At 42.3% G+C, this 16,846-nt stretch overlaps 1 protein-coding gene across 1 annotated transcript; it reads right to left on the bottom strand.

Annotated features, from left to right (window-relative positions):
- Window positions 1–8,383: 8,383 nt before the first annotated feature.
- Window positions 8,384–16,022, bottom strand: LOC115161275 (fibrous sheath CABYR-binding protein). The gene is made up of 7 exons (XM_029712112.1): window positions 15,908–16,022; window positions 15,735–15,777; window positions 11,232–12,968; window positions 10,175–10,257; window positions 9,889–10,029; window positions 9,668–9,779; window positions 8,384–9,487 (listed from the first exon to the last, which is right to left on the bottom strand). Exons 2-7 carry the CDS (start codon window positions 15,775–15,777, stop codon window positions 9,420–9,422), a joined length of 2,184 nt encoding a protein of 727 aa, XP_029567972.1. The 5' UTR covers window positions 15,908–16,022; the 3' UTR covers window positions 8,384–9,419.
- Between the last annotated feature and the right edge of the window lie 824 nt (window positions 16,023–16,846).

Here is a 16,846-nt window from a genome sequence, read left to right as displayed (position 1 = left end):
GTATCATCGAATCCGACTATCAACTGTAAATTTACGCATACGAACACGTGTACGGCCATGTCGGCACACATCATACTTTACATGCTTGTACACTTAATTAAGGCACTATTTAAAATGTATAGCACACCCCTACCATTTAGTCTTATAGTCTCCACTGGCACAGTCAGAAGAGGACCGGCCAAGCCTCAGAGCCTGGTTCCTCTCTAGGGCCAGTAAACAAAAGGTCGCTGGTTCGATTCCCTGAGCTAACTAGGTAAAAATAATCGGTTGATGTGCCCTCTACAGCCGGCTTCTTCACTTGTGGGATCATCTGAGACCAGCCTCCTGGACAGCTGATGAAACTGTGGGATCATCTGAGACCAGCCACCTGGACAGTTGATGAAACTGTGGGATCATCTGAGACCAGCCACCTGGACAGCTGATGAAACTGTGGGATCATCTGAGACCAGCCACCTGCACAGCTGATGAAACTGTGGGATCATCTGAGACCAGCCACCTGGACAGCTGATGAAACTGTGGGATCATCTGAGACCAGCCTCCTGGACAGTTGATGAAACTGTGGGATCATCTGAGACCAGCCACCCAGACAGCTGATGAAACTGTGGGTTTGCGCGACCGAAGAACTCTGACACAAACTATCATAAATCGTCTCAGGGAAGCATATCTGCGTGCTTGTCATTCTCACCAGGGTCTTGACCTGACTGGACTTCGGTGTTGGAACTGACTTCGGTGGGAAAAATGCTCACCTTTGATGGCCACTGGCATGCTGGAGAAGTGTGATCATCACAAACAATATGTGAAATGCTTACTTACAAGCCCTTAACTGACAATGCGGTCTTAAGAAAATATTTACTAAATAAATTAAAGTGAAAAATAAAAACAAAAAAGTAATACAAAAATAATAACGGGGCTATATACAGTTGAAGTCGGAAGTTTACATACATCTTAGCCAAATACATTTAAACTCAGTTTTTCACAATTCCTGACATTTAATCCTAGTAAAAATTCCCTGTCTTAGGTCAGTTAGGATCACCACTTTATTTTAAGAATGTGAAATGTCAGAATAATAGTAGAGAGAATGATTTATTTCAGCTTTTATTTCTTTCATCACATTCCCAGTGGGTCAGAAGTTTACATATACTCAATTAGTATTTGGTAGCATCGCCTTTAAATTGTTTAACTTGGGTCAAACGTTTCAGGTAGCCTTCCACAAGCTTCCCACAATAGGTTGGGTGAATTTTGGCCCATTGGTCCTGACAGAGCTGGTGTAACTGAGTCAGGTTTGTAGGCCTCCTTGCTCGCACACGCTTTTTCAGTTCTGCCCACACATTTTCTATAGGATTGAGGTCAGGGCTTTGTGATGGCCACTCCAATACATTGACTTTGTTGTCCTTAAGCCATTTTGACACAACTTTGGGAGTATGCTTGGGGTCAATGTCCATTTGGAAGACCCATTTGTGACCAAGCTTTAACTTCCTGACTGATGTCTTGAGATGTTGCTTCAATATATCCACATAATTTTCCTCCCTCATGATGCCATCTATTTTGTGAAGTGCACCAGTCGCTCCTGCAGCAAAGCACCCCCACAAAATGATGCTGCCACCCCTGTGCTTCACGGTTGGGGTGGTGTTTTTCGGCTTGCAAGCCTCCCCCTTTTTCCTCCAAACATAACGATGGTCATTATGGCCAAAGAGTTATATTTTTGTTTCATCAGACCAGAGGACATTACTCCAAAAAGTACGATCTTTGTCCCCATGTGCAGTTGCAAACCGTAGTCTGCCTTTTTTTTTGCGGTTTTGGGGCAGTGGCTTCTTCCTTGCTGAGTGGCCTTTAAGGTTATGTCGATATAGGACTCTTTTTACTGTGGATATAGATACTTTTGTACCTGTTTCCTCCAGCATCTTCACAAGGTCCTTTGCTGTTGTTCTGGGATTGATTTTTCACTTTTCACACCAAAGTATGTTCATTTCTAGGAGACAGAATGCGTCTCCTTCCTGAGCGGTATAACGGCTGCGTGGTCCCATGGTGTTTATACTTGCGTACTATTGTTTGTTCAGATGAACGTGGTACCTTCAGGCGTTTGGAAATTGCTCCCAAGGATGAACCAGACTTGTGGATGTCTACAAAAAAAATCTGAGGTCTTGGTTGATTTCTTTTGATTTTCCCATAATGTCAAGCAAAGAGGCACTGAGTTTGAGGGTAGACCTTGAAATACATCCACAGGTACACCTCCAATTGACTCAAATTATGTCAATTAGCCTATCAGAAGCTTGTAAAGCCATGACATCATTTTCTGGAATTTTCCAAGCTGCTTAAAGGCACAGTCAACTTAGTGTATGTAAACTTCTGACCCACTGGAATTGTGACACAGTGAAATAATCTGTCTGTAAACAATTGTTGGAAAAATTACTTGTGTCATGCTTAAAGTAGATGTCCTAACCAACTTGCCAAAACTATAGTTTGTTAACAAGAAATTTGTGGAGTGGTTGAAAAACGAGTTTTAATGACTCCAACATAAGTGTATGTAAACTTCCCACTTCAACTTCAACCGGTTGTGAGTCAATGTGCGGCGGTACAGGTTAGTCGAGGTAATTTGTACATGTAGGTAGGGGTAAAGTGACAATGCATAGATAATAAACAGCAAGTAGCAGCAGTGTAAAAACAAAGGGGGGGGGGGGGGGGGGTCGTCAATGTAAATAGTCCGGGTGGCCATTTGATTAGTTGTTCAGCAGTCTTATGGCTTGGAGGTAGAAGCTGTTAAGGAGCCTTTTGGTCCTAGACTTGGCGCTCCGGTACCGCTTGCCATGCAGTAGCGGTACCGGAGTGTATGTATAGTTCCTGGATGACAGGAAGCTTGGCCCCAGTGATGGGTACGCACTGCCCTTTGTAGCGCCTTATTGTCAGATGCAGAGCAGTTGCCATACCAGGCGGTGATGGAACCGGTCAGGATGCTCTCGATGGTGCAGGTGCAGAACTTTTTGAAGATCTGGGGACCCATGCCAAATCTTTTCAGTCTCCTGAGGGGGAAAAGGTGTTGTCATGCCCTCTTCACGACTGTCTCGGTGTGTTTGGACCATTGTAGTTCGTAGGTGATGTAGACACCAAGGAACTTGAAACTCTCGACCTGCTCCACCCCGTCAATGTTAATGGGGGCCTGTTCGGCCCGCCTTTTCCTGTAGTTCACGATCAGCTCCTTTGTCTTGCTCACATTGAGGGAGAGATTGTTGTCGTGGCACCACACTGCCAGGTATCTGCCCTCCTCCCTATAGGCTGTCTCGTCGTTGTCGGTGATCAGGCCTACCACTGTTGTGTTGTCAGCAAACTTAATGATGGGGTTGAAGTCGTCTTTGGCCACGCAGTTGTGGGTGAACAGGGAGTACAGGAGGGGACTAAGCACACACCCCTGAGGGGCCCCAGTGTTGAGGATCAAGGTGGCAGAAGTGTTGTTGCGTACCCTTACACCTGGGGACGGCCCGTGAGGAAGTCCAGGATCCAGTTGCAGAGGGAGGTGTTTAGTCCCAGGGTCCTTAGCTTAGTGATGAGCTTCGTGGGCACTATGGTGTTGAACTCTGAGCTGTAGTCAATGAACAGCATTCTCACATAGGTGTTCATTTTTTTTATATATATATATATATACACTGCTCAAAAAAGAAAGGGAACACTTAAACAACACAATGTAACTCCAAGTCAATCACACTTCTGTGAAATCAAACTGTCCACTTAGGAAGCAACACTGATTGACAATAATTTTCACATGCTGTTGTGCAAATGGAATAGACAACAGGTGGAAATTATAGGCAATTAGCAAGACACCCCCAATAAAGGAGTGGTTCTGCAGGTGGGGACCACAGACCACTTCTCAGTTCCTATGCTTCCTGGCTGATGTTTTGGTCACTTTTGAATGCTGGCGGTGCTTTCACTATAGTGGCAGCATGAGACGGAGTCTACAACCCACACAAGTGGCTCAGGTAGTGCAGCTCATCCAGGATGGCACATCAATGCGAGCTGTGGCAAGAAGGTTTGCTGTGTCTGTCAGCGTAGTGTCCAGAGCATGGAGGCGCTACCAGGAGACAGGCCAGTACATCAGGAGACAGATAGATGTTCAAAAAATATATAATAATAACAGTGTGGGGATGAGGTAGTTGGATGGGCTATTTACAGATGGGCTATGTACAGGTGCAGTGATCTGTGAGCTGCTCTGACAGCTGGTGCTTAAAGTTGTCTTTGTTACTTCTTATTTATGAGTATATTATTTATATTTTTGAGTTTATTTATGAGTCTATATTTATGAGTCTTATTTTTGTATATATATTTATATAGTTTTAAATGTTATGGTTACTTATTTGTGTTCCAAATGTCTGAATAAAAATTACAGCAAGTGCAGAATGGTGCTTTTTATTTGAAGGGGGGGTTCGCCCAGAGAGCTAGAACCGCCACTGCCAGCAGAGGTAGCCTACAGGAGACTTTTGAAGCAGCGTAATTAGATTAAAACATTGTGACTGGTTGTTTTTATGCCACACATAAAAGGTAATAGATTTTAAAAGATCAATTGTGCTGTTGAAGCTTTCCTGAATAACTGGGTCTGCTGGGAGCATGTGTGGCCACATTATTATAGGACGATTTGGGAGAATTATGATCCACAACAGACAGCACATCGAAAGTAGACCCACATCTGATCCAAATGGAATGAAATATTCAAATCACAGGGCTCTTTTGCTCTGTTATTCAAATGACATTTTCACTGCAGTTTACAGCCTAGAGTAGCATTTTTTTACTCACTTGAAAACAATAATGCAATTATTAATTGTATTGTGGTGTTGTAGGCTAGGCTAGGAAGGATAATTGTATTGTTCCTAAACAAGATCGTTAGGTGAGCTTTTTGAGTTGCATGTTTAATGCGCAATGACGCACCTGGCCTCTCCGCTTATATTGAAAATTGGTGCAGCTTTGAAAGGATGTAATGTGTGGCGTCATTGCTAGTTAGCATATTGCAGATCTGGACAAACGATCAACCTACCACTATTGTCACTATGAATGGTGGATAGAAGGCAGCATAGACAGTTAGACTGGTACACGATACTGACCTATGGTAGAGTTACCGTGTGGAAAAGCATAGTGTGCATGAGGGAAGTTTCCAAAACACCTTGATATTGGGGAGGAGCTTGCACGTAGATGAGGAACTTTGGCTAGGATGGAAGAAATGATTTAGTCAAACCTGCTGAAGAGTGAATGTAAAGCAGGGAAAAAACACACAACCCTCCCCAAAGCAAAGAAAATATGATTGACAACCCTCCCCCTTCACCGAAGTCAAATTCGAACTGTCCCTTAACCAGAGCAACTTAGGGTGCGTTTATTATTGGTTCTAACGTACGTCCTTTGTCCCGATCCTGTCCACATTCTGATTGGGTCCACATTTTTAGACAGGTGTAGACAATCAAAAGACAGAAAGGGATCTGACTGTGATCAGATCTTCCTGCCCACTTCCAGAGGTAGTCAGACACACAGTGTGTCTGGATATCTTTTTTTTCCTTCAGTTATTTCACCTTTATTTAACCAGGTAGGCTAGTTGACAACAAGTTCTCATTTACAACTGCAACCTGGCCAAGATAGAGCAAAGCAGTTCGACACATACAACAACACAGAGTTACACATGGAATAATCAAGCGTACAGTCAATAACACAATAGAAAAAAAGAAAGTCTATATACAGTGTGTGCAAATTGCGTGAGGAGGTAGGCAATAAATAGGCCATAGTAGCGAAGTAACTACAATTTAGCAGATTAACATTGGAGTGATAAATGAGCAGATGATGATGTGCAAGTAGAGATACTGGTGTGCAAAAGAGCAGAAAAGTAAATAAAAACAGTATGGGGATGAGGTAGGTAGATTGGGTGGGCTATTTACAGATGGACTATGTACAGCTGCCGCGATCGGTTAGCTGCTCAGATAGCTGATGTTTAAAGTTAGTGAGGGAAATAGAAGTCTCCAGCTTCAGCGATTTTTGCAATTCCTTCCAGTCACTGGCAGCAGAGAACTGGAAGGAAAGGCGGCCAAAGGAGGTGTTGGCTTTGGGGATGACCAGTGAGATATACCCGCTGGAGCGCGTGCTACGGGTGGGTGTTGTTATCGTGATCAGTGAGCTGAGGAGGAGAGTTTACAGTCTAGCCAGACACCTAGGTATTTGTAGGGGTCCACATATTCTAGGTCAGAACCGTCCAGGGTAGTGATGCTAGTCAGGCGGGTGTGGGCAGCGAATGGTTGAAAAGCATGCATTTGGTTTTACTTGATTTAAGAGCAGTTGGAGGCCACGGAAGGAGTGTTCTATGGAATTGAAGCTTGTTTGGAGGTTAGTTAACACAGTGTGCAAGTGTAGACAGAGCTGGACAAAGAAACAACTTAAATCATCATTATTCCACCCTCTAAAATCATTTACAGGTTGCACCATTAACTGATTCCATCAATATGTGTCTTACAATAAATAAATAAATATTATTTTCAAAGAATAGCTCTGAAATAATTTGCATAAAGTAAGGGACCAGGAAATCTGTTCACAATGCAGACGCAGTGTCACGTCCTGACCAGTTAAGGGGTAATTTGTCATTGTAGTAGGTTCAGGGCGTGGCAGGGGGTGTTGTTTTTGTGTGTTTTGGGGTTGGTTTATTTAGAGGGGATTTGTTCTAGTTGTCATTTTCTATGTTCGTTTTGTATGTGTGGCCGAGTATGGTTTCCAATCAGAGGTAGGTGTCTTTTGTTGTCTCTGATTGGAAGCCATACTTAGGCAGCTTGTTTTTCCTGTGTTTTTGTGGGTGGTTGTTTCCTGTATAGCCTGTGTGCCTTATGGAACTGTTTCGTCGTTTTGTTTATTTTGTTTGAGTGTTCTCTTTAAAATAAAGAAAAGATGAGCACTATACCCGCTGCGCCTTGGTCTGTCCCTTACGACGCATATGACACGCAGTGGACGGATAAAAGACACATTTTTATACCATTTGTAGACACATTTCTGGAAATGTGTGCACAATCAGAATGTAGATAAGGTCAGGAGAAAGGACCCATGTTAGCACCAGGTATAAACGGGGCCCTACATACCCTAGTAAACCGAGCTACAGAGCGTCATATACAGAATCGTCTATTCAAATATTTGAGAAGTACAAAAGTAGGTAGAACTAGTAAAAAGCAACGCTCATTCGCTGCGTTTGTGTAATTTGTGTAAAGTGCGTAGCAGCCTTTACAGTAGTGCATAGATGGTTCTACTCTTTTTGGAAATATTCTGGTGTTTGTGGCGGAAAACTGAGCGGGACGTACATAACACATCAACCTTGTTACCCAGAGATAGACAGGCTAGAAATGTTTTAACAATTACATTTTGCATTCAATTGCCACTCTCTGTTGCGCACAACAAGCTTCCTTCCATTCCCCCTGTCACAAGGGGATTTATGGATGATTTAAAATGAAGTCGTCAACCCTGTTACGGTCAACCCTGTTACGGTCAACCCTGTTACGGTCAACCCTGTTACGGTCAACCCTGTTACGGTCAACCCTGTTTACAGTCAACCCTGTTACGGTCAACCCTGTTACGGTCAACCCTGTTTAGTTACGGTCAACCCTGTACATTTATTTGGCACTTAATAGGCATCTACTACAGTGAGGGAAAAAAGTATTTGATCCCCTGATGATTTTGTACGTTTGCCCACTGACAAAGAAATGATCAGTCTATAATTTTAATGGTAGGTTTATTTGAACAGTGAGAGACAAAATAACAACAAAAAAAATCCAGAATTTGATTTGCATTTTAATGAGGGAAATAAGTATTTTTAACTTTAACTTTTACTTCACTACATTCCTAAAGATAATTATGTACTTTTTACTCCATACATTTTCCCTGCCACACAAAAGTACTCATTACATTTTGAATGCTTAGTAGGACAGGAAAATGGTCCAATTCACGCACTTATCAAGAGAACATCCCTGGTCATCCCTACTGCCTCTGATCTGGCGGACTCACTAAACACACATGCTTAGTTTGTAAATTATGTCTGAGTGTTGGAGTGTGCCCCTGGCTATCTGTAAATAAAAAAATCAAGAAAATTGTGCGGTCTGGTTTGCTTAATATAAGGAATTGGAAATGATTTATACATTTACTTTTGATACTTATGTACATCTTAGCAATTACATTTACTTGTGATACCTAAGTATATTTAAAACCAAATACTTTTAGACTTTTAATCAAGTAGTATTTTACTGGGTGACTTTCACTTTTACTTGAGTCATTTTCTGTTAAGGTATCATTACTTTTACTACAGTATGACTTTTGGGTACTTTTTCCACCACTGCTCAAAAGCCACCTAATTGGTGGAACGACCTGATGTATGGGTCTAATGTATGGGTCTAATGTATGGGTCTAATGTATGGGTCTAATGTATGGGTCTAATGTATGGGTCTAATGTATGGGTCTAATGTATGGGTCTAATGTATGGGTCTAATGTATGGGTCTAATGTATGGGTCTAATGTATGATTCTAATGTATGAGTCTAATGTATGGGTCTAATGTATGGGTCTAATGTATGGTTCTAATGTATGGGTCTAATGTATGGGTCTAATGTATGGGTCTAATGTGGGCTGTATGTGAGTCATATATGGGTCTAATATGGGCTGTATATGAGCCATAGACCCACGACAGTTTTCTTGCTGGGTTAACAGTGCTGAGCCAAAGCCCCTCAGACAGCTCTTTGCTATGACCCTGAAGCTTAGCTATAACTGGGTGCCATAAAAATGGAGTCATCTCAAATATGAGACCAGGGAGCAAACATGCACACACAAAGAGAAGTTAGTAATACTGAAACACAGGACCAAGAACGTTTCTAGCAAAAATGTCCCTTTATAGAATTCATTACAGTCATCTATATAACTTTTACACAAACATATGAACATAGTTCTATCTTCAAAATATAAAAAGGGCTTTCCTATGGCTCTAAAATAGATTGTTTATCATTGAGAAATAATATCTTACAGTGTGAATGCAGTTAAATGTTTAAGAATCTCTTTCACCACTGAAGCCAGGTACTTGAATCCCCCATGACTCAAACTGGAAACCTCCTGAGAGGTTCAAAGTGCAAGGGTCATAAAATCTGACACCGCTGTGTTCCTAGAGCTCGGGATAGAGGATGCACTAATATGTACAGCTCTAGGATCAGTTTCCCCCCAAATCTTCCACACTGGGGTGAAGAATGTAATCTGACTTTAGATCAGTGTCTTTCTTGGGCGGTGGAGGACAGCTCAATATAATTGCTGGAATGGAGTTAATGGAATGGTATCAAAAACATGCTTTTCATGGGTTTGACACCATTACATTCCATCCATTATAATCCATTCCAGCCATTATTATGAGCCGTTCTCCCCTCAACAGCTTTATCCTACTGTTTCCTAGACAGGGTGAGAGCAGACAAACGCTCGCAGATCCCAGCACGGCATATCATTGAACTTCCCATTTCCTGAAAAGCAGAAAAGAAACATCAATAATAGTCCATATAACAGAACAACAAAGTCTTATTCAACTGTGTAAGTCATCAATAATTATATTATCCATAGCTATCCTTCCTTACTCTCAATGGCAGTATGGATGTATGCTCAAGAATACATTACACGATTAGTTAGCTTTCAGTCGGACGTACCAAGTGCCAGTATCTCCAGACAGTTCTCCACCCCTGCCGTGTAATTGGGCTCACCAGGCAGCCAATCCTCATAGGACCAGTGGGCACCATCCAACCAGATGAAGCGACCAGTCTGACAGAGTAGAGGAGATAATGTGTAAACAAATAAACAGGATAGTGACACACACACACACACACACACACACACACACACACACACGTACACACATTCACACACTCACGTCCAGGTAGCGTAGTCCTCCAACCCAGGTGCGTGTGTATCCTCCGATCTGTTGCAGCATGAGGTCCATGACCTGTCTGTGGACGGTCTGACTGGTGATGGATGCCAGGTGGCCACGAGTGAAGTTAGCCTGGCAGTAGAACTGCGGAGGAGCAGAGAAAACACTGGTTAAATGTTGACATGTTTGTTGAGTTAGAGATGGTGAACGATTCACTGAGAGACAAAACAGAGAAGAAACAGAGAAAACATTAAAACATGGAAAAAATAAGATATTATTTCCCACTCACCTCAGCATCTGAAGCTGTCTTTGGGCCTCTGAAGAACTGGTAACATTTCCCCTCCAGGACCACACCACCGCAGGAGCTCCTCCCTGTGGTAGAAATCAGCATTGCAACGTCATTCCATATTTAACACGTTTGTGTAAGTGTGTGTGTGTGCGCACATCAGAGGCCGCTGAGGGCAGGACGGCTCATAATAATGGCTGGAACGGAGCAAATGGAATGGCATCAAACACATGGAAACCACTTCTTTGATGTATTTGATACCCTTCCACTGATAACGCTCCAGCCATTATCACGAGCCCGTCCTCCCCAGTTAACGTGCCACAAACCTCCTGTGAGATGTGTGTGTGATTGTTGGAATATGTGGACCTCCCTACATCTCACTGGTTGATGCTTATTTATAAAACCCTCTTAGGCCTCACTCCCCCCTATCTGAGATATCTACTGCAGTCCTCATCCTCCACATACAACACCCGCTCTGCCAGTCACATTCTGTTAAAGGTCCCTAAAGCACACACATCCCTGGGTCGCTCCTCTTTTCAGTTTGCTGCAGCTAGCGACTGGAACGAGCTGCAACAAACACTCAAACTGGACAGTTTTATCTCAATCTCTTCATTTAAAGACTCAATCATGGACACTCTTACTGACAGTTGTGGCTGCTTTGTGTGATGTATTATTGTCCCTACCTTCTTGCCCTTTGTGCTGTTGTCTGCGCCCTATAATGTTTGTACCATGTTTTGTGCTGCTGCCATGTTGTGTTGCTACCATGTTGTTATCATGTTGTGTTGCTACCATGCTGTGTTGTCACCTTGTTGTTATGTTGTGTTGCTACCATGCTGTGTTGTTGTTTTAGGTCTCTCTTTATGTAGTGTTGTGTTGTCTCTCTTGTCGTGATGTGTGTTTTGTCCTATATTTATAATTTTAATTTACATTTTTAATCCCAGCCCCCGGCCCCGCAGGAGGCCTTTTGGTAGGCCGTCATTGAAAATACGTAATTTGTTCTTAACTGACTTGCCTGGTTAAATAAAGGTTAAATAAATAAATACAAATAAAAATCTCTCACCTGTAGGTTCACGTTGGGCCATGTTCTCCATTAGACCCACCTCCTCCATATTTAAAGACCGCCTCTCCCTCTCTGGTTCCACCCACATGCGCGCCTCTCCATCCATCATAGGGTCCTCGCCCATCATTGGCTGCTCCATAAGAGGCCTCTCTCTTACTCGAACCCCCTCCTCCAATAGCAAACGCTCTTCCCTAAGACGCCTCTCCTCTTCTAGAGGTTCCAACTCCATCATTGGCTCCTCTACCATCACAGCTGAGTCTGTCATTGGATAATGCCCAGTGTATATCCCCTCCCTCATTTCAGGTTCCAGCTCCATGATTGGTTCCTCAGCCAGGAAGTACTCCCTCTCCATCATAGGCCCCATGTCTTCCATCAGTTCCCTCACTGGCTCCTCCCCCTTGAAGGCGTAATCTGTCGTGATTGGATTCTCTCCAAAAGGCACATCCCTCGTTTCAGGCTCCAGCTCCATGATTGGTTGTTCCGCCATGACATACTCATCGTCTTCCTCCAGGCTAGGCCCCTCCCTTAGCAACGGCTCCAGTTCTGTCATTGGCTCCTCTTCCAGATCAAAATTATACATCATTTCTGGAGCCATCTTGTTGCCATCCATAGGACTGCCTCCTCTCCAATACTGTTCAGTCAATCTGTCCTCTGGTAGTGGTTCCAAATCCATGATTGGCTCTTCAGCCATGACATATTCACCCTCCATAAGAGGGCCCTCCTCTTGGTAGGTGAGCCCCTTGTCCATTGCAAGCACCATCTCTGCCTTTATTTCTACTTCAGGTTCCATTTTTACCCTTTGTACTTCTGGTTCCTCCGTTTTTGGTTCTTCCGTTTCTTTTCCTTCCATCTCTAGTTCTTCCATCTCTGGTTGTTCCATATTTAATCCCATCTCTGCTTCTTCCATCTCTGGTTTCCCCATCTCAGGATCTTCCATCCTCAGTAGATCCTCCTCCATCTCAGCCTCCATCTCCTGCTCAGGCTGAGCCTCCTCCTCTGCTGCTGGGCCCACCTCCCCCAACTCCTCTTCAACCACAGGGGCCACATCTTCCCGTGGTTTCTCCTGCTCAACAGGGCTCAGTTCTTCTGGTTTCTCCTGATCAACAGGGCTCAGTGCTTCTGTTTTTTCCTGCACTGGAGGGCTCAGTTCTTCTAGTTTCTCCTGCCCCGGAGGGCTCAGTTCTTCTGGTTTCTCCTGGGCTTTCTCTACTGGTTTCTCCTGGGCTTTCTCTACTGGTTTCGCCTGGGCTTTCTCTGCTGGTTTCTCCTGGGCTTTCTCTACTGGTTTCTCCTGGGCTTTCTCTACTGGTTTCGCCTGGGCTTTCTCTACTGGTTTCTCCTGGGCTTTCTCTACTGGTTTCGCCTGGGCTTTCTCTACTGGTTTCTCCTGGGCTTTCTCTACTTTCTTCTCCAGCTCCAGCTTCTGAACCACTGCCATCCATTCAGCTGGTTTTTCATGTCTTACTGGAATCACCTGTAAATCCAGGCTGGGTTCCACTAGATTCTCCTGCACCAGGGGGCTCAGCTCTTCTGGTTTCTCCTGCACTAGAGGGCTCAGTTCATTAGGTTTCTCCTCCATCACAGAACTAAGCTGGGTTTGTTTTACAATCGCCTCAGTGTTCCAGCCAGCGGGTTTCTCTAGGTCTCTCGGGACTGGGTAGATCTCTCTCTGGTGCAAAGGTGGTTTCCATTCATCAATCCATTCATCCATGACTCCATGTGGTCTTCCCAGAGCCACTGAGAAAGAGAGAAAAATCAGAAGTGCTTCAATTGACCATTACCCATTTTAACCTGTGTAATCGGTGCATCGTTTTTTAAATGGCCCTGGACAAAAATAATGCACTTTGTAGAAAATATGGAATGATTTGAGATTCAGGAATTGAGTAACTCTGATCCCAGGTATACAGTAGTGCATATCAGTATTGTATCATAAAGTGGCGCAGTGGTCTAAGACACTGGTTCGAATCCAGGCTGTATCACACCCGGCTGTGATTGGGAGTCCCATAGGGCAGCGCACAATTGGCCCAGCATTGTCAGGGTTTGGCCAGGGTAGGTCGTCATTGTAAATAAGAACTTGCTCTTAACTGACTTGCTTAGTCAAATAAAAGTTACATGAAAAAATGTAATAAAAGCACCTCCTGGAGATAAACTGAAGGATAATCAGGTAATGATAAGGGTACATGTAATGCTGATGTGAGCCTAGACAACAGAGTCATAAACAGAGATTAAGGTTTGATCACAAAGTCACAGTGACTCTTAACTTTCACTTCAGCCACAGTCTTAGACTTGTAAAACAAAAGATTTGAAAATGAATTATTAAGTTCTTCTTTTAGTAAGACCATCACAATCCAGCCCCCCAAGTACTGTACAGTGCCTTCGGAAAGTATTCAGACCCCTTGACTTTTTCCACATTTTGTTACGTTACAGCCTTATTCTAGAATTGATGAAAGAAATACAAATCCTCAGCAATCTATAGACAGAACACAATTTTATTTTAAATCCTGTTTTTGCTTTGTCATTATGGGGTACTGTGTGTTGATTGAGGAAGGAAAAAAACATTTGAATCAATTTTAGAATACGGCTGTAACGTAACAAACTGTGGAAAAAGTGAAGGGGTCTAAATACTTTCCGAAGGCACTGTATATCTCAAAAATGTATATTAGCTAGAGTGGCCCCTAAAGTAAACTGTACTGGTATTGCAAACAAAATGCACACAACAATACGCACTAGCACAGAGGGGCCAAGCAACAGAAGAGCTGTACCACAGTTTCGCGCGGCCCGCAAGGTCCATGCTAATGCTAATTTACACATTTTGCCATGAGGATGAGAGAAAATGTTGCTGTTTCAGAGCTTAGGGATTCTTGAAAGATGGGACAATCTCCAATATTTGTCTTAATATTAGCAACATTTGAAATATATATTGTTGATAGACCAAAGTATCAGCTATCACACCATGTAAAGGAACAACCACCCAACTAACTGGATATATATCAACTCCATCAGACACCATAAAATACATTTCATTTCAACGATTACTGTCCAAGTGTTTAAAGTCATTAATTGTCTAATTCTAACAGTATGTTATTCAAATATGTATTAATACAAATCTCTAAACTTCTTTTTATGTTGTTTCATAGCGCTATGAAATTTTCCAGGGCTAATTTCCATATCATTGTGACATGTTTTTCTACATTTAGAACATAACATTTATAAAGAAAACATTATCCCTTAGGACTAGAACAGCAAATACTTCAGTTGTTTAAGCATATGTTGCAGAAAAATGATGAAAATATTTTTCTGAATATTGACAAAGAAATTGATCGTAAGGGGGTTAGCCATCAGTAAACGGACTTGACAACAGATACTCAAAACATATCTATCTTTTGGTCTCGTATAATGTACTTGTATAAAAGTTGAGTACAATCATTTGTAAAAATATAGAAATGTTTTCAAATCCCCAATCAAAACATAACCATTATATCAGATCTTTCAGCACTCTGACAGAGTCGATGTGATATACACAGTAGCAATATAGTTTTTCCTAAGTTGCTTTATGACTCTAAAACCTAATTAAATGTAACATATTAAAACCTAAATTAATATTCTATTTTAATCTATCAGGCAGATGGAGTTGATAGTGTATGGTTGTGCCCATGGTGATTCCAAAATGGTTAGTTTAAATCTATTAGCAGTATAGAACCTTCCAGACCATGAGTGATCTTGTTGCATTGCATGTAATGAGGACATGAATAAGGGGTCCTTATGGTTTAGCTGACCCTGCCCATTCCTGATTCATTTAGGATTTTAGACAAATGTGATGGAATTAACCAAATCTTCGGACACATCTTTTAGGGATCAAAGTTTTGAGAGAAATATCATTTGTCACAGAGGGCTATTGCAAGTTACTACATACAATCATTTTTCAGTGAATATACATTTTTTTGCCAGATTTGAGAATCTTTGCTCCGGACAAGGGTACTTCCAGGCATAGACCCGACATGGAAATGTATAATATTTAGAATATTCCCAAACAAGTATTTTCCCTTATAAAATTCCCCTAAATGTCAACTTCAAGCTCAAATAATGACATATATCAAAAAATTGTAGGATTGTCCCAACTTTCAAGAATCCCTGAGATAATTTCTTGCTATTCTACACATTTTGCCATTAGCCTTAAGGAACATTTCCTGTCATTCCCCCCCCAAAAAATCATGGCTTATGAGGGGTTCATATGCTATCTAGGGGGCCCGACATTCCCAAAAATAGATTTTAAAAAGTTTGTGGGCCCCCCTGCCTTGCTGGGGCGGTGGGGGTGTGTGCTACGCCAATGAAGAAATGTAGTAGGTCAAACACATCTTTGAAATATCTATTTTGGTGCTGTATCATGTGATAGGCTATACGTACAACCCTTCAGCCTATCATTCTTTAGGAAAATAACAGAAGAGAACTTTGGGAGAGAACTTAGAAATCTTTCTAGAGCTCTCACTGAGACAGACACCTTACCTGCCAGGCTCAACAACAGTAAGACCAGAGTCTTCATCTTCATCTGGAGAGGGAGAGAAATTACTGATTAGAACACTGAATACTCAAGACACAACTGTCTAATAAATCACCAGCCTTGTTCTTTGTGAGTAAAAACAAATAATTAATTCAACGCTTTGCTGTTATTGTCTTACCTGTGAATGGAGTCTAGGTAACGGCTCCAGCTGTCTGCTTTGTGGTGTCTGTCTCTTTATAAGCTTGTTATGAGCTCTCCTGACCCTATAAAGAGCTATTCCTACACTCTTTATGACCCCCCTCCCCTAAATCCCCCCTCCACTCCTATCACGTGCAGGTTAGTCCATCAACACGTCTGTTCCCCTACCTCAGTATCTCTTTAGCAGCCCTCTATTTTTCTCCCTATGCTTCCTGGTTCGCCAGACATTACATGGGCCCAAAGTGCACAACACTCTGATAACTTCTCATTACAGAAGAAAAACAATATCCCTATCTCAATATGCAATAACCATATAGCAATAATCAACAACAGTCGCTGGCAGACTTTATTACAGCATGTTTTGGTCACGTGTATGAGGCCTTGCAGAATGTGTCTAATCTACAATGAATATAAAATGAAATAGTGAATGTAGCTCCTACTTCTCACAGGGGCAGATGTATAACATCCGGTTAAGGAATGGCTATTAAACTGTAAAATGGTCCTTTTCTAACAATCCTGCAATGGTTAATTTCCTCTGGATATTTTGAATGTGATTAAAGATATCATAACAATTGACTTGCTCAAACCTGTCGTTTTCTGAACAGCAAATCTAAGTCATGACTAGCCACTGGACACAGACGTCAGTTCAATGTCTCAATTCTTTGGTTGAATAACTTGGAAACAACATTCATTCACCCAGTTTGTTTCCTGGTTTGGGACATGGGGTCAAAAGTATGGTCCTTGTTCAGACTGAATAGTATGTTCCTATCCCACTAGGGGGCAACCTCCTAGTTCAGTGGTCACTACAGAACAGAGAGGTTTGACAGGACAGGATTATACTATTACTATATGCCATTTAGCAGACACTTTCATCCAAAGAAATGTACAGTCAGGCGTGCATACACTTTTTGGTATGGGT

This window comes from Salmo trutta, chromosome 24 (assembly GCF_901001165.1).
Source record: "Salmo trutta chromosome 24, fSalTru1.1, whole genome shotgun sequence".
NCBI classification, from domain to species: domain Eukaryota; kingdom Metazoa; phylum Chordata; class Actinopteri; order Salmoniformes; family Salmonidae; genus Salmo; species Salmo trutta.
This window is presented reverse-complemented; position numbering and strand designations above follow the sequence as displayed.